The following is a 20067-nucleotide window of genomic DNA, read 5'->3' on the forward strand; positions in this document are numbered from 1 at the left end:
TGGAGGGGGTTAAATCAAGGCTGGGAAGACTCAGTGTCTCCCCAGCTTTGGGAGGGATGGCAAAAAACAGTCTGCCCTGCTTGCCCAGCATGGAGCATAAACAGCCCTGCCTCACAGGAGAGGGGCTCCACCCCTGCCAAACACAGGGTCCTTCCTGCAGCACCCCATTCCCATTCATAGGAACAGCTGAGGGGCTTGTTTGTGCTCAGAGTTCCCCTGCCCTTGCCTTAGGACCTCAGCCCAGCCTGCACTTTCACTGTTGGAGGTCCTAGTTCTGGTTTTCTGTTCCCTCTGGCTGGTCTGAGCTGACAGATTTTGCTCCACAGGTGGGCACCAGGATAGGTTTTTTTCACTTCGGGACAGCTGGTATCACCCATCTGCACTCTTCAGCCCATGTTTTATTCTAAAAAACATTTCATTCACAAATCCTCTTCAGCTTTAGTTAGCAGCAGTAGTCCACAAAAGCCTCAAGTCCCAGCACTGTCAGCTCTTGCAAAGTTGTGACCTTTCCACATAGGGACAAAGCTGCCCTGGATGAACATCCCTCCAAGACTGGGTCTGGGCCAAGTGGCCGTCTCTCCTGGCCCTGCTGCTGCCCTGGCCATGAGCCTCAGGGTGCCACAGGCATTCCTGAACACACGTGCAACTCCTGCTGTCCCACTGCAGTATTACTGACCCAAGGCTGCATCCAGCAAGGTGCCAGTTGGCAGCCGGTCCAGCACCCAGTGGGAGGCAATGTCTGGGCCCCCACATGGCCCCGCTCCTGGTTGGGTGCCAATGCTGCTGAATCAGGGTTGCTCACACCCTTCATCCTCATAGGCAATGGCAATCCCTCGTCGGCCCTGCACAGCCTTGGAGACAGGGGTCTGTCCCAGCTGCTGCTCCAGACCCTGCCAGCTGCGGGACTCCAGGAAGGAGGCTGGGAGGAGAAAGGGAATTGTTACCGAGAGCAGGAATGTGGCACTGCCCCCCCACCAGGGCTCAGCCCCCCCCTGAAACCAACACAAACCTGCAGGGCTGATCTCTGCAAGAGCCCGTGTCTGGTCCCTGCAGGCCAGGGCAGTGCTGGGGGGCAGCTGAGAGGTCAGGGGGTCACAGAGGTGGGTAGCACGCATCTTCCCTGTGATCAGCGAAACATCGGGAACAGCCTCTGCTGCGGGAACAGCCGGTGGGAGCTCAACATGCGCACAGGCACCTGCCAGGGAACAGTAATGTTAGCCTGGTCCATCTGTCCTGGAGCAACCACAGCTTACAGGCAGGGCACCTGGGCAGAATACGCCCTGGGAGGCTGATGGGTAGCTGTCTCTATCTATTACCTGGCAGCAGGTCTCGGAAGTCTGTGAGGTAGTTCCCCGTCCACTCACGGGCTGGATTGCAAGCCAGCTCCAGCTCATAGGGGGTCACAACAGGTCTGTAGAAGTCACTGGAGTCCAGGAGGGAATTCTGAGCACAGGCCACCAGGACAAAGATATCCACTTCCAGGAAGTTGGCCAGCTTGGCAGGGTTTGGCTTCCCCACGGCGAGCGTGTAGCTGCGCTTGCCAGCCTGGCGCAGCAGCTCCCGGAGGTGCTGCAGCACGGTCAGGTAGCCCGCCACGCCGAGGGTGCCCACCAGGATGCCCACCACACCGGCATCCCGGGCCCGCTCCACCAGGTACAGGCGCCGCATCAGGGCCCGGTTGACGTTGAGGGTCTCACGGCGGCCGCAGCCGGTGATAGGGTTGAAGGAGCTGAAAGGGCAGCAGTTCCAGGTCAGCATGAAGCTGGTGAGAGCAAGGCCCTCAGCTCCCACATAGAACATGGCATAGTCCTGCAGCCCTCCTGCAGCCTTCACCAAGAACTGGCGACCAAACTTCCGCTCCTCCCCAGGCACTGCGGGGCCAGGAGGGTCTCCACACACCAGCCTGGAGAAGATGATATTGGGGTACTCGGGGCACAGTTGCTGCTCCAGCGCACCTGAAGAAAGAGGAGTGTGAACAAAACTTGGCCATAGTCCTGATGTGACTAGGGCAGGGAGAAGACAGAAATCAAAGCTGCCAGTGTCTGAGGAATGAATGCCTGCTCAGAGAGAGCTCAGAGCAGTATCAGAGCCCCCTCCCTGCCCCAGAGCACTCACCCATTGCATGGGCATAGACCACATCGCTCAGCACCACCACACAGCTCTGCTGCTCGGGGTAGAGCTCCCGGAACACCTCTGTGCAGCGCCCGACGTCCAGGGGCTGCTGCCCGAAGATGTGCAGCACCGGGAGCTTTCTGCAGGGGCTGAGGCAGGCTGGGCCGTAGTGCAGCACTGCCTCAGCACCCACGTGCTCGGCAGCCACTTCATCCACGCAGCAGCTGTGAGGAGAACCCGGTGTCAGACAGGCTCTGCCTCCTCAGCGGCATTCCTGCCCGCAGGGGAGCCCAGGACACCCTCAGCCCCACACAGACCTGCCGTACGTGGTGTCTCCTAACACGTACATCTGGGCCCCGGTTGCTGCCTCCATGCGGCCTGCCACCCCCACTGCGTCTGCCAGGAGCTCGTCAGGGAACTGCAGGGCAACCTGGAGGGAACAAGGGGTGAGGCAGACAGGGAATGAGGCACTGGGGAAGGTGAGATGAAGAGACAGAAGGGATAAAATGGATAGAATATACCCTCAGCAAGTTTGCTGATATGCAACTGGGGGAGTGGCTGATATACCTGAAGGCTGTGCCATTCTGCAGGACCTTGATAGGCTGGAGAATTAAGCAGAGAGAAACCTAATGAGGGTCAACTAGGGCAAGTGTAGGGTACTACACCGGGAGGAGAATAACTCCAACTATCAGCACAGGCTGGGGGCTGACCTCCTGGAGAGCAGTTCTGCAGATAAGGACCTGGATCTTGGTGGGTGACAAGCTGACCAGGGCCCTTACAGCCAGGAGGGCCAATGGGATCCTGGAGTGCATTGGGAAGAGTGTGGCCAGCAGGTTGAGAGTGATGATCCTGCCCTTCTACTTGTCCCAGGTGAGGCACATCAGGAGTACTGTCTCCAGTTCTGGGCTCCTCAGGATAACAAAGACAAGGAGCTGCTGGAGAAGGTCCAGCAGAGGCCACAAAGATGACGAGGGGTCTGGAGCATCTCTCTTGTGAGGAGAGACTGTGGGAGCTGGGCCCATTTAGTCTGAACAAGAGAAGACTGAGAGGAGATCTGCTGTGGTTTAGGAATGGTACTCCCCAATCCAGTGCTCCCTGTAAGCCTCTCCAAACCACACTGCCACTCACTTGCTCCCTCCTCCCCTTCCTCCTGCAGCGAGATGGAGTGGAGATTTAGAAGCGCAAAGGGTAAAGATCACAGGTCAAGATCAGACCAATTTACTGGAAACAGCAAATTAAATAAGAAAACCAATGGTAACAGCAACACTATTAATAACAATGTACAAGAGACAAATGATTCACACCTGAGTGCTCAATGCAGGCTTCTGACAATAGCTGACTGTGCCACACTATGGGACCTGGAAAGGACCCCTTCCCTGTCCCCAGAAAACGACGGGAGCTGGCACAGAGTCACCTCTGGGTCGTGGCCATACCCCCTCCTGGCTATTGCAAAAATTAACCCTGTCCTTCCTGGAACGAGGACATCATTAGGATTTCATTAATGCATATAAATATCTCAAAGGTGGGTGCCCAGAGGACAGTGCCGGACTCTCTTCAGTGGAGCCCAGCAACAGGTGAGAGAAAGGAGCAATGGCCATAAACTGAGACAAAAACAGTTTCATGTTAAAATGAGGAAGGATTTCTTTACACTGAGGGTGGCAGAGCACTGGAACAGGTGCCCAGGGAAGTCGTGGAATCTCCATCATTGGAGACATTCCAAACCCACGTGGGCGCGTTGCTGTACAACCTGCTCTGGTGACCCTGCCTTGGCAAGGGGGTTGGACTGGATGATCTCCAGAGATCCCTTCCAACGCTAACAATCCTGTGAGGTACCGGGAGAGCAGCCCCCGGCCGGCTCCACCATCGGTCCCACTCACCTTGCGGAACCCGCCATCCCGTACGAAGGCGGCGGCCCGGCCCATCTCGTAGAAGCCATCGAGGTCGCTCCGCGGTGCCGCCGCCACGGCCGAGCGCAGCTCCCGCCGCAGCGCAGCCTCCCCATCGCTGCTGAAGGCCGCGGCCATGGCGGCACGCGGGACCCTGCGCCCGCTTCCGGGCTGCGGCGCGGCGCTGGCCAATGGAAGCTCGGCTCTGCCTTCCCCGCCCCAGAAGCCCCGCCTACAACGGGGCGGAGAGGGAACGACAGCCAATGGAAATACGCGCTGGTCGCGGTGCATTATGGTGTATGTAGTTCACCCGCCACTGTCAAACCAGGCAGCCAATAAGCAGGCGCGGTGGCAGCGGTGGAGTTCCGCTACTTCCGGCCGGGCGCTGCAGTTCCGGTCACGTGCCGCGCGCGGGTCAGGTGACCCGGCCCGATCCGCTCCCGCCGCCCGGTGCCGCCGTCGCCGCCGCCATGACGGGGCTCGCCCTGCTCTACTCGGGGCTCGGCCTCGCCTTCTGGACCACGCTGCTTGGCGTCGGTCAGCGCCGGGGCGGGGGAGGGCTCGGGGCCGCGGAGGAGGGGGTCAGGGGGCCGCGGTACGGGGCTGAGCCGTGGGGCCGAAGGGGTCTCCGGGCCGGAGGGGAGGCTGCGGTTCCTGCCTGTGCCCGTGCTGGCTGCTCCTGTGCTGCAGAGCGGCCGGGAGGGTTGCTTTGGAGTGGAAAAGGAAGGCGGGTGTTGAGGGGTGCAGCGTTGTCAGGCCCCCGCTGGCCGCGGTACTCCCCAGGGCTGGTCTGTGGTCTGCGGCACGACCGGCGGTGCTGCTGTGGGGCTCCCCAGCCCGGGCATCGCCCCTCGGGGCTTGTAGCTGCTCCCTCGGAGCCCCCAGCGCTGCCGTGTAACTCCCAGTCGCTGTTGGATGTGCAGCTTTCAGCGCTCTGAGCCTGCCTGGCTTGAGCAGTTGATTTGCTTGTCCGTGTGTGCGAGAGCAGAAAGGTGCTGGTGCCAGACAGGGGTCGTGTTTGGATTTGGTAGATTGGGGGGGGTAAAGGCAGGAGGAGCCTGTTCCTTCAGACTGTGATGGTTGATGTCTCTCGGGTGGAGAGATCTCCGTGCTTTGCCAAGCTGTGGCAGCATGAGAGAACATGCAAGTTTGGATGATCGTGGAGCTGCTGCCCGGCCGTGCTGGAGCTCATGGCAGCCCATGCTCTGCTGCTGAAGGTGTTGGGCTTTTGGAGGATGGATTTAGTGCCCTAGGGCCAGCAGGTAGATTTTGTGCTGGGACTGCTGGTTATTTTCTCTTAGCACAGAATGAAGTGGCCACAAACCAGGCAGAGGCAGGGGAAATCTTGTCCCTTTCTTCAGTGTTTGTGTGAAGGGAGAGAATGAGTCTGAAGTGAAGGGTGTCTCACTCCCTCGTGTTTCCAGGGCCTGGTGAAGCCAGCATGGGCCTAGGGCTGCCTGCTGGGCTCTCTGAATCATGTAGCTCACACCAGTGCAGATTCACCCTGTGAACATGAGACTGTCGGAAAATCTTGCTGAGCTGAACCCAGCTGCTCCTAGCTTCCCCTGCCCTGCTGCAGTCCCTTTTTGAGGAAGACCATGAGCATGAAGGGGTCTTGCTCCATGCAGTGTTGCAGCAGTGGCTCTTTTTGTTTTCTGTCTTTGTCCTAAGTACCCTGATTTGATCCTCCAGTTCTGCTGCCCTATCTTCTGTCCTGGCTGCAGGCCTGCAAGTCAGAGCTCACAGGAGAGTGTCCTTTACCCTGTTTCTTTTGCATATGAATCTAAGGTTACACCTGCTCTTGAAGAGATGAAAGGTGCCCTGAGGATCTGCCCTGAGCTGGTTGTAGCTCTTTTTTACCACTTCTGGGGAGTGGAGGCAGCTGAGGCTGGCTGGGTTCAGTTCCTGTTCTGACAGCCAAGCAGCAAAGCCAAAACACAAGTAAAAGACTGGCTGGGCCCAGCACTAGGGATCATCTTTGAAAGTTGCCAGACATGCAGGGTGGGCTGTGGCTTTCCTCTGTGTTCCCTGGCTGTGGTGGCACCATTCTTCATTCTTGTGTGTCACTACAGGGGAGGGGGCCACCCCAAATCTGTGGCAGAAAGAGTGACCAGTGTTACCACTTCCCATTATGGGGCTCACTGGCTTGCCTGACAGTGCTTGTGTGCTCCCCCGAGCGTGAGGTGCTAAGACCTGACCTGTACATGGAGGGGTGAGCACACAAGAATAATGGGGATATCCCTGCTGCAAGGGGTCTGCGGTGCTCAGGACTTCCAGTGGGATGAAATGTCCTGCAGGCCTTGGCTGTGCTCAGGAAAGGGCTTCTCCAACCTGGGGGGTATAGTCCTGCCCCCATATTTCTGCTGGGCACATTGCCATCACCCCCTACTTCCAGGCTGCTGCTCTGGGGTGGAAGGGATCGGTGGGACACGTGCAGTGACCTCTTTGCTGCATTTGAGCGTTTCAGAAGTCTCCCATTTCCTCTTTTCCCAACCGTAGGCAGGATCAGCGTCACACTGACTGGTTACAGTCAGATACGCTACAGCTGTCCCTTCACCCTCTCAGTCTGGCATGGAGCACACAGTGCCACGATGCTTGTGCTTATCTGTTCCTCAGGGCTGGGTCACCCTCCCTTTTCCAGCAAAGAGCAAGTGTTCCTTCTGGTCTGCAGCCATGTTTCCCACTCAGGAGCTCAGAGTAAGGCAGAGTGCAAGCACCTCTGCATGTGCCTGAGCTGTGCAGGGATGTGACTCTTGGCTGTGGCCCCTGGTGGGAGATGAACACTTCCTTGGAAAGGAAGGGCTTTTCTGAGTTTCTCAGGGCAGTGCTTTGGTGTCTCCCACCTGTGTTGGAGTATAAATTTATCTAGAAATTACTCTAGGGGAAATGCTGAGGAAAACAGTCATGTCTTGAACCCACAGCCTTGGAAAGAAGGTGTTGGAGGAAAGCTGGAGCTTCTCATGTTGATGGGCTCCTGGGAAGCAACACAGATGCTGATGGGATGGTGATGTAGCAGCATGTGATGGTCACTCAGGGCACAGTCTTGCTCCTCTTGTCCCTCCTGTGGCAGGGAAGAGCTCACAGCTCGTCCCCTGGAGCTGTGGCTTTCCAACAGGGCTGAGCCATTGGAGAGCCATGGTGGGGACCATGCCAGGGCACAGGGCTCTGTGGATTGCCCTGGAGACCCAGGTAGCTCAGCATGGTCTTAGGGAATAGAAAATGGGTGTGACAACTGTGATCATCTTCTGGTGCAGGACTGGGATGGGGTCTGATAGTATTGCAGGCCCAGGCTGTCTGTCCTGTGCTGATGTGGAAGTGTTGGGATCACAGGGGTAGGATTTGGAGGGGACACCTGTCCCACAGCTCTGCATGCCTGAGCCAGTCTTCCCAGTAACCCTCCTTCATGCTGTACTGTGCTTCTGGGCCTTTGCCTTGGGGCTTCACAGGCTGGGGAGGAACCAGCAGTGTTGGATCCAGCTGGTGCCTCCCTGGAAGTTTCCATCTTGTTCTTGCTTTCCAGGGATCTGCTACACAATATTTGACCTGGGCTTCCGCTTCGATGTGGCTTGGTGAGTTCCCTGTAAACACAGACATCCCTGTAAACAGGTCTGTGCTGGCAGTGCCTCCCAGGAGCAGCACTTGCTTTTGAGTGATGGGCAGCGGTCACTACATCACAGGAGAACAGGAGCTACAGTGAGCAGGGCCTCTGCTCCCCGGGAGGTGGGATGGATGCAGCCCATGTGTTCCTGTTACTAGCTCCATACAAGGTCCTGGTGCAGCTATTGCTGCTCTGCCCTCCACATGTCCGAGCCTGGGCTTCTGCTTCACAGTTAGGGTTTGGGAGGAAGATCTTGCTCCATCCTGTGTTTCTGGTTGGCAGAGAGAGGTTCTCGTGTCCCGCTATCTGGCTGCCAACCCATCTTGGGCTTCATAATTTGGTGAAGGGGTACCTGTTTTGGGGTAGGCTGTGTGGCATGACTGTGGGGCCTCAGCCTCTGTGCTTACTTAGGACATTTCTTCCTCTCCAGGTTTCTGACAGAGACCTCACCCTACATGTGGTCCAACCTGGGCATTGGCTTGGCCATCTCCCTGTCTGTGGTAGGAGCTGCCTGGTGAGTGGGACTGACTCTTCAGCATTCTCCTGGTGTCCCACCTTGGTAGCTGTGTATACACTGCAGTTCTCCACAGCAGAGCAGGGTAGAACAATGTGTACTTGTAGGGCTGTGGGTCAGCACAGCAGTGGGGCTGAATTGCTGGGCTAGTGGGGAGTCTGGATGGACCAGCCCACAGGCAGCAGTGGCAAGACAGGGAAGTCTCTGGAAGCTGTACCCCTGAGCCCAGGCTGTCCAGTGGTGGCTCTCGTGCCCCAGCAGTTCTGCTGGTGGAGGTGAAGCAGCCTGGGGCCACTCACACCTCAGGAGTGGCCGGGCTGAGTGCTCAGTGTCCCCCAGCTGCATGCCAGATTCTTTGCTCAGCTGAAAGATCCTGGTTTTTGTATAGAATTCTGTGAATGCCAGACCTTCCACCAACCACCCTTGTCTACTACAGGGGGATTTACATCACAGGCTCCAGTATCATTGGTGGTGGAGTCAAAGCCCCGCGGATCAAAACAAAGAATCTGGTGAGGTAAGCACAAACCTGGGGTTAGTTCTTGTGCTGCATCTGAGTGGGGCAGGTCACAACCCACCCAGTGAAGAGGCTTCTGTGTGCCCTCTAGCTGGGTGCTGCTGGCAGATTGTTCTTTGCTGAGCTGCTGATGCTGTTTGCTTTCAAAACAAAGAGCCTTAAAGGAGCCAGAGTGCCCCTTTGAAGGGTCACTGTGTGATATCATGCTGTGAATGAGCCCAGTGTGTTCAAAACAAACACCCTGAGATCACACATCATGCCTAGGCAAAGGTTCTCCTTGCACAGCCCTTCCACAAGGAGCAGAAACAGGCTGGTGAAGGGCAGGACTTCCTAGGCCTGTTTCCAATAGGGTCCTTGCAGCTTACTCAGGCGCCACGGCAGAACCAGCCTTTGTGCTTGGCAGCTCCCCCTAGTTTAAAAGGAAAGTAGTGGGTAGCTTCCCATATGGCTGTGGAGGAGTCTGGCTGGCTGGGCATAAAGTGTTAGGGGTTCCTTGGGGTGGGGTCTTTCCCCTGGCACACTGGTCAGACTGACTGAGACGCTGCGCTCAGGCTTTGCCTTTCTCCCACAGCATCATTTTCTGCGAGGCCGTGGCCATCTACGGGATCATCATGGCAATAGTCATCAGTAACATGGCTGAGGTATGGGAGCACCTGGGCTGCCATGCCACCCCTGCGGCCATGGTGGGCATGGGCAGCTGGTCACGGGCCAGTGTTGTGAGGGAGTAGCCCTGTTGTGCCTTTGGGAACCCCTGGACTGGTGATCTGTGTAGTGATCCTTGCCTGTGATAAAGAGAGCGCTGGGAGAGCACACACAAGGCAGACGCCATGAAGCCAGCCTGACGTGGAGTCAGGGACCGGCTCTGGCCAAAATGTGGCTGCCTCATGCTGTACCTTTTCCAGACACCACAGACTTGTCACTAACCCAGGTCCTGTGCTTTCTCTTTTCAGCCTTTCAACGGAGTCACCCCAGAAGAGATTGGAGCCAGGAACTACCACGCAGGTAAAGACTGCTGGGTCCCTGGTGCTGTCACTGTGGGCACTGCCACACCCTGACCCACACCTTCTGATCTACCCATGGTCTGCTGCTGGTGTCTGAAGGACATGTGACTCTTCTGCCAAAAGGCAGCATTTTACTTACCTTCTCGAGGTCCTCCTGCACCCAGCGGGCTGTGCTGCCCAGCAGCAGCACTGCTCCTCCTCTGGGTGGAGCAGTGGCCTGGCACTGCAGGAGCTGAGGCACACCTCAGAACATTCCTGCTCCTCAAACAGGGTGTTGCTGGGGCTTGGCACCTCCAGGTCTTCTGGCACCTCGAGGGAGAGCTTCTGCAGCATGTCCTGGGTGCAGGTGGAAGGAGGTTACACCCTTCTCTCGCAGCATTCCTCTCTCACAGGTTTCTCCATGTTTGGAGCTGGTCTGACCGTGGGTTTATGCAATCTCTTCTGTGGGGTCTGTGTGGGCATCGTGGGCAGCGGGGCTGCCCTGGCTGATGCCCAGAATGCCAGCCTCTTCGTCAAGATCCTGATTGTGGAAATCTTTGGCAGTGCCATAGGGCTGTTTGGGGTCATCGTTGCTATCCTGCAGGTACCTGTTTCCTGAGGCCACCAGGCCTATGTGAGCACAAGGTGCTGTCACCCTGGATGCTCTCCAGCCCCAGGGAGACACCCCTGGGTTTCAGCACAATCTTCTGCATTGGGATGGGGAGGCTGCTTACAAGGTTTGGGGTGGCACAGCTCTTCCCACAGCATACTGTGCCTGTTTGCAACATTGTGAACCCTTCTGATGGCCCCTGTGTCACCGAGTGTGTCACCTTGAGTGCTCCTCATGTGATGCTCATGTGTTACCAGTGGGACTGATAAGCTGTCTGCAGCTTCTGGATGGTCCTGGGGTGCTTGGGTGGACCTGGGGTGCTGAGCTGGGGTTTATGTGCCACAACCTAACCTCTCTTCTTTCTTTCTAGACATCCAGAGTAAAAATGGGCTGAACCCTCTTGCACTCAGCCTGTTCCAGCCCACCCCAAGAGGTTCTGTATATACTTATTTAATGTTTGTATACTTGATTGGGGTGGGAGATTGCTGGCATCAGGAGCAGGAGCCTGACTGCGTAGAGCCCCGTCCTGCAGATCAATCGGCACCTTGGAAGAAACAAATTTCTCTGTGTGAATTCTGCCCCCAGCAGCCTGGCCCAGCCTGTGGGGCCCTGCTGCTGCCCATCCCTGGTGTGTAGAATCGACCATCAGTGCAATTCTGTGTCAGTGAAATAAATATGGTTCTTGTCCAGCTCTTTCTCCTCCCTGTGCATGCTAAGGAGGTTTGCAGAGAGCAAGTGCTGGTTTGGGCTGCCCCAGTGCTCAGAGATTCTTCTCTGTGCCTCTGGCAAAATCCCTGTCCTGTTCCAGGAGCCTGGTGGTGTCATACCTGTGTGGGGTTAATTCTGTCGCTTTCTCAGGCTGCAAGAGCCACCCTGTTTGGGCTGTGGGAACACAGAGCTGTGCCTTGCTGCCTGGAGCAGGTACAAGGCTGTTGGAACAGGCAGCAGGCAGCTCTGAGTTGCCTCTGCCAGGCTCCTAGCAGCCCAGCATGAGCTAAACAAGCTGCTTTGTGCCTTTGAGCTGCCATTGGGGTAGTTTAGTGTAGCGCAGGTGTACACAGTGTGCGTAGCCCCATTGTGCAGCTGGGGAGCACCAGAAGAACAGACAAGTGAAACTTTTCCCCCTTCAAAGGATGTCCTCCACCCAGCAAGGCCATGGTGTGACTGTTGGCTGCGTGCTGGGGCTCTCCAGTCTGCAGTGCCCCTCTGTCCAGGGGGCCCTGGCAGAGGTCCCAGGGGTGGGGATGCTTTGTGCTGGCTCTGTTCCCAGTCCCTGGCTGTGCTGAACAGTGTGGGGAAGCTGGCTGTAGACAGCTGGACCTGCAGCTCCTCTGCTGCTTGGGGGAAGGGAAGAACAAAGTCCTACTGCATGTGCTTTGCAGAGAGCCTGGAGGCTGCTGCTTCTGCTGCATCCAGCACAGGGCCTCATCCTGTTCTTCTACCAGTATACCTGCATGGAGAAACCACTGATCTTCCAGTGCTGTGTCAGAGCAGATGCACTCTTTTAGAGCTGCTCTTCTCTCTTCCCACATGGACACCACAGGCTGGAGCCTGCTGATTCTTGCCCTTGAACTAGGGCAGCTGCCTCTGCATGACCCCTCTGAGATCTGCTGTTCTCCTGCCTCTGTTTTGCGCTGTCCTGTGAGTTTTGGGACTGCAGTATATTTCAGTCCTGGGTGCCCTGGGTGGGGGAAAAACCAAGCCACCGGCCCTGCTAGCTGTGCTAGCTGTCCCTTGGGGCTGGAGGATGTCACAGGAGCAATGTGAGACCTGTGCAGTGGCAAACTGGGTTCTGCCTGCTTGGAAGAGAGTGTCTGTCAGGTGTGGGCAGACTTTTGCCTGTCCTGTGTGAGAGCTGCAGAGCCATTTCATCAGACCCACACCAAGCTCCGAAAGGAGATGCCTGGGGTTGGAGAGGCTGTGCTGGTGTTAGAGAAACTGCTTTTTGGGTTAATCATCTTCCTGGTTAGCAGCTGTCTTGAAAGACTCACGCACTTGCTTTTTAGGGATGGGCCTTGCTCTGCCCTGCCCAGATAGAAATGTATCAGCCGTCATAAATATGTCTCTGTGAAATGCTTTCCCACTCTCCCAATCCTGCTTCTGTATGTCACAGCTTTGGCAGGACAATGGGCTCCAGACTTACCCACAGGCCCCTTATAAGGATATGAGAGCCATCAGGACTACTCTCAGGGTGGCCCACAGCCCACCTACCATAGCCAGCAGTGATAAGGTGAGCACGCCCTGTGCTCACCTTGTTCTAGGTGTGCATGCTTCTGTTCCAGGACTTGGACTAAACACCTGCTGCTCAAGCAGAGAAAAAAAGCTTAAACAAGGCTCCAGGATCTTACACCTTGTCTCATCTAGGAGCATCAGCAGCGGGAGTTGAAAGATATTTTGGTAACTATGTGTAGGTATTGAGGAAAATGCCACCTGCTGAGGAGCCAAACCAAGAGCTGGAGGCAGAAGTTGGACTGCTTTCAGTTGGGGCTTGTTTGCAGGGGTGGAGCAGGGCGGGGCTGGGTGGCTGCCATTCAGTTCTCTTCGGAAGGGTTGTCTGCTGAAGGGAGCTTCTGAAGGGAGCTGGAGAGCCCTCGCTTGGGTGAGCAGCCAGGCATGGGAGGAGGAGAGGCCTCAGGGAACAGGGTCGCTCTAAACAGATACAAATGCTGGGGAAGGGAGCTCAGGGGGTGGCAGGAAGGGAAAGGCTGCAGACAGTGCAAAAACTACTTATGGTGGGCCAAACTTGCAGTTGCACCAAACCAAGATCTTTCAGTGATGCCATTGTGGTAAGGAGAGCGAGATTCCCAGTGTTTCCTAGCAGTGAAACATAGGGTGGGGGGGGAAGGAGCCACGAATAGGTTGCAACGGACGCTGAGCCCGCACCAACGGCCGGGAGCATGGGAGTGGCCGCAGGTGGGTCCGTGGAAGCGCTGCCTTCAGGCAACAAGGAGCACGGGAACGAAGAAAGGCCGGGACACCGTGTCCCTGTGTCCCGGAGGTGCTTGGAGGGCCCCTGGTGCCGTGCCTAGGGCCGAGCGGTGAGCATTCCGTGGTGGAGCCGGAGGCATCGCACACCCCGGGGTGTGTCTGCATCCCTACCATCCTCGTCCGTGGGCTCCGGTGCCTGCGGGACTTCCCTCCCGGCCCCTCAGCTCCGGGGCGGGCGGCGGCGGCGGCCCCGCCCGGTGCGGCGGCGGCGGGCGGAGCCGGCGTGCGGGCGCGGCCCCGTCTCCCTGCGGCTCTCGGCGGTGCGGCGGCCCGGCCGGCTGGGCCCCCCGCAGCCCCGGGCATGGGAGCCCGCGGGCCGGCGGCCGGGGCTGGAGGAGGAAGAGGAGGAAGAGGAAGAGAAGGAGGCGGCGGCGGGGGCCGCTGACCGGCGCCGGGGCGGCGCGGCAGCCCCGAGGCCGCGGTGAGTGGAGCGGCGCGGGCAGGCCTGGCCGGGCGGGGGAGGCCCGGGATGCGACCCGGGGGATGCGATCCCGGTCACTCGGGGGCGGCACCGCTCCAGCTCGGGAAAAAGCCTAATTTTGAGGTTATTTCTCGTTTTTTAAATAAGTTTTTGCATGTGTCGGGGACTGAGAAAAATTAGGGGGCGGGGGAGTGTTAGTTTTGCTGAATGCGGTCCTTCGCCCCACTTTCGGCCGGGAGGTGGCCACCTTTAGGGCATCGGGACCACCGGCTTCCACCGTGCCTCCCTTCTCCCAGCCCTGGGGATGTCTTGTGGGAAGAAGGATTAAGTCCACGGGGTTGAGCATCCCTCCAAAACGAGCATCACCAGCCCCGTGGCACATCCTGCACTGGCTTGAAACCCTGGGGACCAGCTCCCCAACCCCAGGTTGCTTTTGGCCTCTCACACCCTGCACAGATCTTGCGGTGGGGGGAGATGACATCATATTTCATAACCCCCTCCTTAGCAGTTTAAGCCCACTCATGTTCGTGGTGTCCTGTGGCTGCTGCTTGATGGACTGCTTTGCTTTTGTTCTTGCTGAGCATCACTCTTTACTTACCTCGTGGAGCATTCTGCCAAAGCACCCCTAAAACCAGCTCTGATTTTTCCCTGTTGCATCCCTGTCTGGCTGTTGAGGTACCACCACTCCATATACTGCACAGGTTTTTGGGGAGGGTTTCTGGCAGGTGCTGGGGCAGGCAGGTCTCTGTGTCACAGTCTGTGCAGGGTGACAAGGCACTGTCAAGGGGGAAAGTTTGAGCAATAACAGCAAGGCCAGCTTTTCTTCAGAGAGCTACTTTCTAGAAAAAAAACTAGATGTGGGTTTGGGCTGTTGACACGTGCCAGGACACCCCTATCCACAGGGATACTGCTCTGCATCCTGCAGAGAGAAGGTGGACATAGTTGGGTTGTTTGGCTCAGAGCCCTTTCTAGCACCTCCCTACCTGTGATGGGTGCCAGGGTCTGCCTGCCAGGGTCAGTCCTGCAACTGTGAGAGGACACCCCAGAACACGGTGGGGTGAAGGATCCTGATTCACACCTCGGCTCTGATCCCCATTCCCATCCAGTGAGGCCATCACTGCCAACTCTGTGCCCTGGGGGTCTCCACTGGACAGGGCTGGCAGCTGCCAGTGACTGGTTGCCAGCACTGTTGGGTGCTACCTGCACTCCTTCTGGGGGTCCTGCTGCAGGTCCTCAGGGCTTTGTGAGCCCCAGTGCCTGTCCCTTGTGGTTGCTGTGCCATGTCCTAGCAGCTTCCCTGAAAGCAGGGACTACCAGGGCAGGGATCAGGGCAGGAACTGGGGTGCATGGCTGTGCTGTGGCCTGAGCCCTGGCGTTGGCAGGGCTGGGAAAGGCCGGATGGTTTGACTTGTCTGGGACCCTCTAGTGACTCTCCCAGCTGGCTTCCTGGCAGGGCTCTGGCCCAGCTCCAGGTGTCATGTGGGAGGGAGATAAAGGGACCCTGACTTCCAGCAGTCCAGTGTCCCAGGAGGCCTCACCATCAGGAGGAGGGGAGAGGATCTGCACCGCTGGCCGTAAGCCAGACCTCCCTGGATGAGGCGGGGAACTGACTCAGGGGCTGGGATGTCCTGCTCAGCTTGGCTTGGCTCCATGTCTGCTGTGCAGCTGCTGACCCGGTAGGTGCCTCAAGGAGGGCCCCTGCCGGCGTGACTCTCATTGCCACCCCGCTTTGGTGCTGCTGCTGGGGTGTAGCTCTGTGGGGAGGGAGCAGGATGGGGAACAGGGAAGTGAAGTGCCTGAGAAAGGAGTGGCTGGTGAGGACACCTGTGGTGCCCTTGGGACATCCCAGCCTGGCCATGTTTCTGGAGAGCGTATCCTTCGTCAAGGATCCAGCCTCCATGGAGGCTCTTTGTCGCATGTCTGGAGGTGTCCAAATCATCTCTCTGGGTGGGAAAAAGGGGAGTGGGTCTGTCCTGTTCTGGTCTCAGCCTAGGAAAGCAAGAAGGGGACTTGCTATGTGGGGCTGAGGAACTCTGTTATCTTCATGGTTGTGCCTTCAGAGCAGGGATCCAGGTGCAGCATTCCCCCTGGGGTGTTCTCTGGCATACCAGTCTACAAGCCCTTCATGTCTGCATCAGGCCTGTGCTGCTCCTGCTGTCCCAGTGTCATTTGGGATGGGTTGGGAGCACAGGCTCGTGGTGTCCTGAGCATGAGGTGTCTTGGCAGGATCAGGACCGTGGCTGGAGCCGCCCCCCTGCCCCGCCAAGCGCACATGTCCGCCTGCCCGTGCCCAGAAGATGACCAGGCTGCTCTTGGGGGTGACCCTGGAAAGGATTTGCAAGGCCGTGCTGCTGCTCTGCCTGCTCCACTTTGTTATCATCATGATCCTCTATTTTGACGTCTACGCGCAGCACCTGGACTTCTTCAGCCGTTTCAACGCCAGGAACGCCTCGCGCACCCACCCCTTCTCCAACTCATCCCGCCCCAACGGCACCGTTCCCAGCTACGGGCCAGCTGGTGCTGAGGCCCCATCCCCCAGCACCAAGCCCAGCACCAACCAGTCTGCCACTGAGAAGCCCTTGCAGCCCTGCCAGGAGATACCTCCTGGCTTAGGTGAGACATGCTGGGTGAGCGTTGGGGATGAATTTGGGCTCTGACTCTGAACATGGGGCTAAGGTGGGTGCTCATGACTGACATCCTTATTCCCTGGGCCCTGGGCATGGCTTCCCTGTGAAATAGCAGAAAAAACCCAGCCTGGAACTGTATCAGGATAGCTGGTTTCAGGTTTTGTTAGCCCAGTCTCTCTGTCCCTGTTCAGGAAAGTTTTTGGGCACTCTCTGCCCTTGGCAGTGCCGGTCCCCCTTGCAGGTCCCCCTTGCTGTTTGCTTTACCAGTCCGGGCAGGAGCAGCAGGTGACCATGACCCTGACCATGTCCTGTCCTGTGGGCATCGCCCTGCCCTCCCTCTCACAGTTGGGCGCCTGCTCATCGAGTTCAGCTCTCCCATGAGCATGGAGCGAGTGCAGCGGGAGAACCCTGATGTGCGCCAGGGCGGCAAGTACACCCCCCCCGACTGCCTACCCCGGCAGAAAGTGGCCATCCTCATCCCCTTCCGGCACCGTGAGCACCACCTCAAGTACTGGCTGCACTACCTGCACCCCATCCTGCGCCGACAGAAGGTGGCTTATGGTATCTACATCATCAACCAGGTGAGGGGAGCAGGGGCAAGGGGGTGGCGGGGCTGGGATGGACAAGCGGGCATTGCTGAGCTTTGTTCTGCAGTTCGGTGAAGACACCTTCAACCGGGCCAAACTGCTCAACGTGGGATTCATGGAGGCACTCAAGGACGACGAGGAGTATGACTGCTTCATTTTCAGCGATGTGGACCTCATCCCCATGGACGATCGCAACCTCTATCGCTGCTATGAGCAGCCACGGCACTTTGCTGTTGGCATGGACAAGTTTGGATTCAGGTGGGTGTCCTGGGGAGTTGGGGTGTTTCTGCCCAAGTAGGGCTGGAATATCTCTCTGGGATGGCATAAGGGCAACCATCCTCAATTGTCACCTGGGGCAGGCATGAGGTCAATGGCTCAAATTGTAGACCTGAGATGGGAGAGGGCACAAAGCCCTAGGTAGGAGAGTGACACAGGAAAGGGTCAGTCCTTGTACTTGGGTGTCTCCATGGGGCTCACCTCCATCTTTGCCTGTTCCTGGGGCTAACCCATTTGCTGTCAACTGCAGGCTTCCCTATGCCGGCTACTTTGGTGGTGTCTCTGGACTGAGCAAGTCCCAGTTCCTGAAGATCAATGGCTTTCCCAATGAGTACTGGGGCTGGGGAGGAGAGGATGATGACATCTTTAATCGGTAGGTCCTAATCCCTCGTTTGCACTGACTGGTTGGGGTGTACCAGGCTCCCCACTGAGCACTGAATTAGCACCACTGTGATGGTGTTCCCGGTTTTGTGGGGGATGTGCACAGGCTGTGCCACATGTCAGGGAGGGACTGAATTACACTCCAGCTTCAGGGCTGATGACCCTCATGGATGGAACTGGCCTTTCCCAGGGTGCTGCAGGACATCCCTCTGCCTCCCTTGTGGCTGAAGCCTGAAGGTGTGCCAGCACAGTGTGCGCTACACCCGCAGGGTGGTGTGCCTGTGGGCTCTGCTCCATACAGGGGCTGGGGTGCTAGACTTGGATGTGTCCAGGGCTGAGATTGAAAACTTGGAAGCATTTCAGTGGTGGCCATGCAGCAGCCACGCAGTCATTCCTGCCAGCAGCTGGCAGGCAGCAGTATGGCTGCGTGCTGAGCAAAGCCCAGTTCCCCATGGTGCTGCCCAGGGAAGCAGTGTGCAGCCAGTGGGGTGTAACTAGCCTGTAATGGCCAGATGAGCAAAACATCCTTGTGGAAGCCCTGGGCACGTGGCACAGTTGTGATTTCCACACAAGGTGGGCTCAGGGTGCAGGACAAGAAGTGTGTAGAGCTCTGGAAGAACTTCAGGCAGTCCTTGATCTGAGGGAAGGGCTCCAAAGGAAGGGCTAGGCAGCGGCATTCAGGGAATGTAAAGGGCAGGGGCCACAGAGGGAAGGAGGGAGGGGGGGGATGGATGGCTGCACATGGATGTGCTCTGTGCAGCACAGGCTGAATGCAGCTGCCGGTCCCTGGATGGGAGTGGCAATTTGGGCACACTGCCATGGGGTATGTGGCACTCTAGGTCATGACACTGGCCTGGGTTGGGCTTGGCTTTGCTCATCTTGGCTTGGCACAGCTTTGTTTAACCAAGGACAGGTTTATTTTGCCTGGGGTCTGACCGTGGAGGTCTCTGGGCTGGGGAATGTCCCACCCTGGTGCCCACACACTGATCCCACCCTGCTCATGGTCCCCAGCATCTCCCTGAATGGCATGAAGGTGTCGAGGCCCGACATCCGCATTGGGAGGTACCGCATGATTAAGCATGAACGCGACAAACACAACGAGCCTAACCCGCAGAGGTGAGTGAGCCACAGGGCTGGGGCAGTTGGGACGCTGGGCGATCACTTGGCTGCTCACCCCTATAGAGATCCAGCACTGCTGGCACTACAGCAAAACATCCCTCCATCCTCATCCCACTCTTCCTTCCACCAGATTCACCAAGATCCAGAACACCAAAATGACGATGAAGCGGGATGGGATCAGCTCGCTGCAGTACCGGCTGGTGGAGATCTCCCGCCAGCCCATGTACACCAACATCACGGTGGAGATCGGCAGGCCACCGCCCCGCCTGGCCCGCGGCTAGTGCTCCTGTAACCGGGAACCCCTGTGCCTAGGCTGGCTGGGCATAGCAGGTTTTGCCCCAGCTCAAGAGCCAGGACTGGACAGGGATGTTTTCTGCCTACTCTGCTGCCTTCTGGAGACGGCTGCCCCCCAGCCGGCCCTTTGGTCCCCAGGATTTCTCCGTCTCCCCCATCCCCACGAGTGCGTTTGCAGGACCCCTGCCCCATACGTGGTGTGTTGGTGGATGAGCCTGGCTGCCCTGCGAGCAGCTCCTGGCACAGAGGGAGGGGGCAACCCCAGGCTTGGCAAGAAGCCCCCAGTCCATGCCAGCTCCTGCCTGCACCCTGGGTGGGGAGGGTGAAATCCCGCTGCTCTGTGAGAGCTGGAGGGTCCCCACCAGCGCTGTGAGAAGTGGGGTGCAGGCTTCCCCTTTTACTAGCGCTGGAGCCACTGCTGCCCCAGCTGGGGATGGGAGCAGCCTGGGGCCCCCAGACAGGCAGGATCAGGGCAAGGTTGCTGCCCTGGCCAGGCACTGCCCATGCTGCTGGGCACACAGACGTGGCTTGCTGTCTTCCTCTGCTTTAGTCTGGTGCTTAGAGCCGGGCCCTGTCTCAGCTCTGCCAAACAGAGACCTCTGATTAGCGAACGCCCCTCGCTGTGCCTCAGTATCCCCAGGGCTGGGGGGATGGCAGCTGTGTCCCATCCCCCTTCCCCAAAGGCAGGTGCTGTGTGTGTGTGCAGCCCCTGCCTGCGCCTGCCCTCACCTGCCCTCCCCCCTTTGGTGGGGGAAATAGGGCTCATTTGAACCCCCCAGCCCCTCTTGGTGGGGGCTAGTGCAGCCCCCCTCTTGCAGGGAGGGAATCTTCCCCTTGAGGTCTCCTCTTGTCTGCCTTCCCCCTTCCAGGCCAGGGTCAGGGGGGCTGCAGGCAGGAGAGGCTGGGACCATGCAGGGTGGGAGCCCTGTGTCCCTCCATGGGACTGGGAGCCCCAGCACCCCTGACGCTCCATGGGGGGCTGGGAGCAGTGGGGTTGGGAGCAGGGCAGCTCGCCAGGGCTGGGGGGCACTGGCGACTTTTGTACATTTGAATGTCTGACCCTTTTTTCAGCGTACGTTGAATGCAGCGTTCGGTCGTAGAGACCGAGGGTTTTGTATTTAATAAAAGTTTGAAAAGTTGGCAGGCTTTGTGGGGGTGGG

General features: G+C 58.0%; 3 protein-coding genes across 5 annotated transcripts; 2 read left to right on the top strand and 1 right to left on the bottom strand.

Annotated features, from left to right (window-relative positions):
• Positions 1 to 352: 352 nt before the first annotated feature.
• On the bottom strand, positions 353 to 4180 carry DPH2 (diphthamide biosynthesis 2). 2 transcript variants are annotated; one of them, XM_058842185.1, is made up of 6 exons: positions 2680 to 2703; positions 2430 to 2542; positions 2116 to 2336; positions 1317 to 1955; positions 1010 to 1195; positions 353 to 919 (listed from the first exon to the last, which is right to left on the bottom strand). In XM_058842185.1, the coding sequence occupies exons 2-6, from the start codon at positions 2483 to 2485 to the stop codon at positions 789 to 791; spliced, it is 1233 nt and encodes a 410-aa protein (XP_058698168.1). In that variant the 5' UTR covers positions 2486 to 2542; positions 2680 to 2703; the 3' UTR covers positions 353 to 788. The 2 variants fall into 2 exon arrangements, with proteins under 2 accessions (XP_058698168.1, XP_058698167.1); XM_058842184.1 differs by lacking the exon at positions 2680 to 2703 and adding an exon at positions 3990 to 4180 and having other exon boundaries at positions 354 to 919.
• A 199-nt stretch (positions 4181 to 4379) lies between these two features.
• ATP6V0B (ATPase H+ transporting V0 subunit b) lies at positions 4380 to 10903 on the top strand. The gene is made up of 8 exons (XM_058842204.1): positions 4380 to 4535; positions 7519 to 7567; positions 8027 to 8110; positions 8547 to 8624; positions 9196 to 9265; positions 9575 to 9626; positions 10018 to 10208; positions 10585 to 10903. Exons 1-8 carry the CDS (start codon positions 4469 to 4471, stop codon positions 10606 to 10608), a joined length of 615 nt encoding a protein of 204 aa, XP_058698187.1. The 5' UTR covers positions 4380 to 4468; the 3' UTR covers positions 10609 to 10903.
• Positions 10904 to 12750: 1847 nt separating this feature from the next.
• On the top strand, positions 12751 to 20046 carry B4GALT2 (beta-1,4-galactosyltransferase 2). Of its 2 annotated transcripts, none has more exons than XM_058842465.1 (7): positions 12751 to 12813; positions 15850 to 16236; positions 16596 to 16831; positions 16905 to 17095; positions 17364 to 17486; positions 18506 to 18610; positions 18744 to 20046. In XM_058842465.1, the coding sequence occupies exons 2-7, from the start codon at positions 15921 to 15923 to the stop codon at positions 18892 to 18894; spliced, it is 1122 nt and encodes a 373-aa protein (XP_058698448.1). In that variant the 5' UTR covers positions 12751 to 12813; positions 15850 to 15920; the 3' UTR covers positions 18895 to 20046. The 2 variants fall into 2 exon arrangements, with proteins under 2 accessions (XP_058698448.1, XP_058698449.1); XM_058842466.1 differs by lacking the exon at positions 12751 to 12813 and adding an exon at positions 13411 to 13623.
• The last annotated feature ends 21 nt before the right edge of the window (positions 20047 to 20067 follow it).

Source organism: Poecile atricapillus, chromosome 7 (genome assembly GCF_030490865.1).
Source record: "Poecile atricapillus isolate bPoeAtr1 chromosome 7, bPoeAtr1.hap1, whole genome shotgun sequence".
Taxonomy (NCBI): Eukaryota; Metazoa; Chordata; class Aves; order Passeriformes; family Paridae; genus Poecile; species Poecile atricapillus.

Excerpts from the sequence above, each read along its gene's own strand:
- DPH2 (XM_058842184.1), bottom strand. The coding sequence starts at position 4,136 with ATGGCCGCGGCCTTCAGCAGCGATGGGGAGGCTGCGCTGCGGCGGGAG. Across the intron at positions 2,543-3,989 it reads GGGATGGCGGGTTCCGCAAG|GTTGCCCTGCAGTTCCCTGA; the intron begins GTGAGTGGGACC and ends TGTTCCCTCCAG. Across the intron at positions 1,956-2,115 it reads GGTCTATGCCCATGCAATGG|GTGCGCTGGAGCAGCAACTG; the intron begins GTGAGTGCTCTG and ends CTCTTTCTTCAG.
- ATP6V0B (XM_058842204.1), top strand. The coding sequence starts at position 4,469 with ATGACGGGGCTCGCCCTGCTCTACTCGGGGCTCGGCCTCGCCTTCTGG. Across the intron at positions 4,536-7,518 it reads GACCACGCTGCTTGGCGTCG|GGATCTGCTACACAATATTT; the intron begins GTCAGCGCCGGG and ends CTTGCTTTCCAG. Across the intron at positions 8,111-8,546 it reads TCTGTGGTAGGAGCTGCCTG|GGGGATTTACATCACAGGCT; the intron begins GTGAGTGGGACT and ends TGTCTACTACAG.
- B4GALT2 (XM_058842465.1), top strand. The coding sequence starts at position 15,921 with ATGACCAGGCTGCTCTTGGGGGTGACCCTGGAAAGGATTTGCAAGGCC. Across the intron at positions 16,237-16,595 it reads GGAGATACCTCCTGGCTTAG|TTGGGCGCCTGCTCATCGAG; the intron begins GTGAGACATGCT and ends TCCCTCTCACAG. Across the intron at positions 18,611-18,743 it reads AACGAGCCTAACCCGCAGAG|ATTCACCAAGATCCAGAACA; the intron begins GTGAGTGAGCCA and ends TCCTTCCACCAG.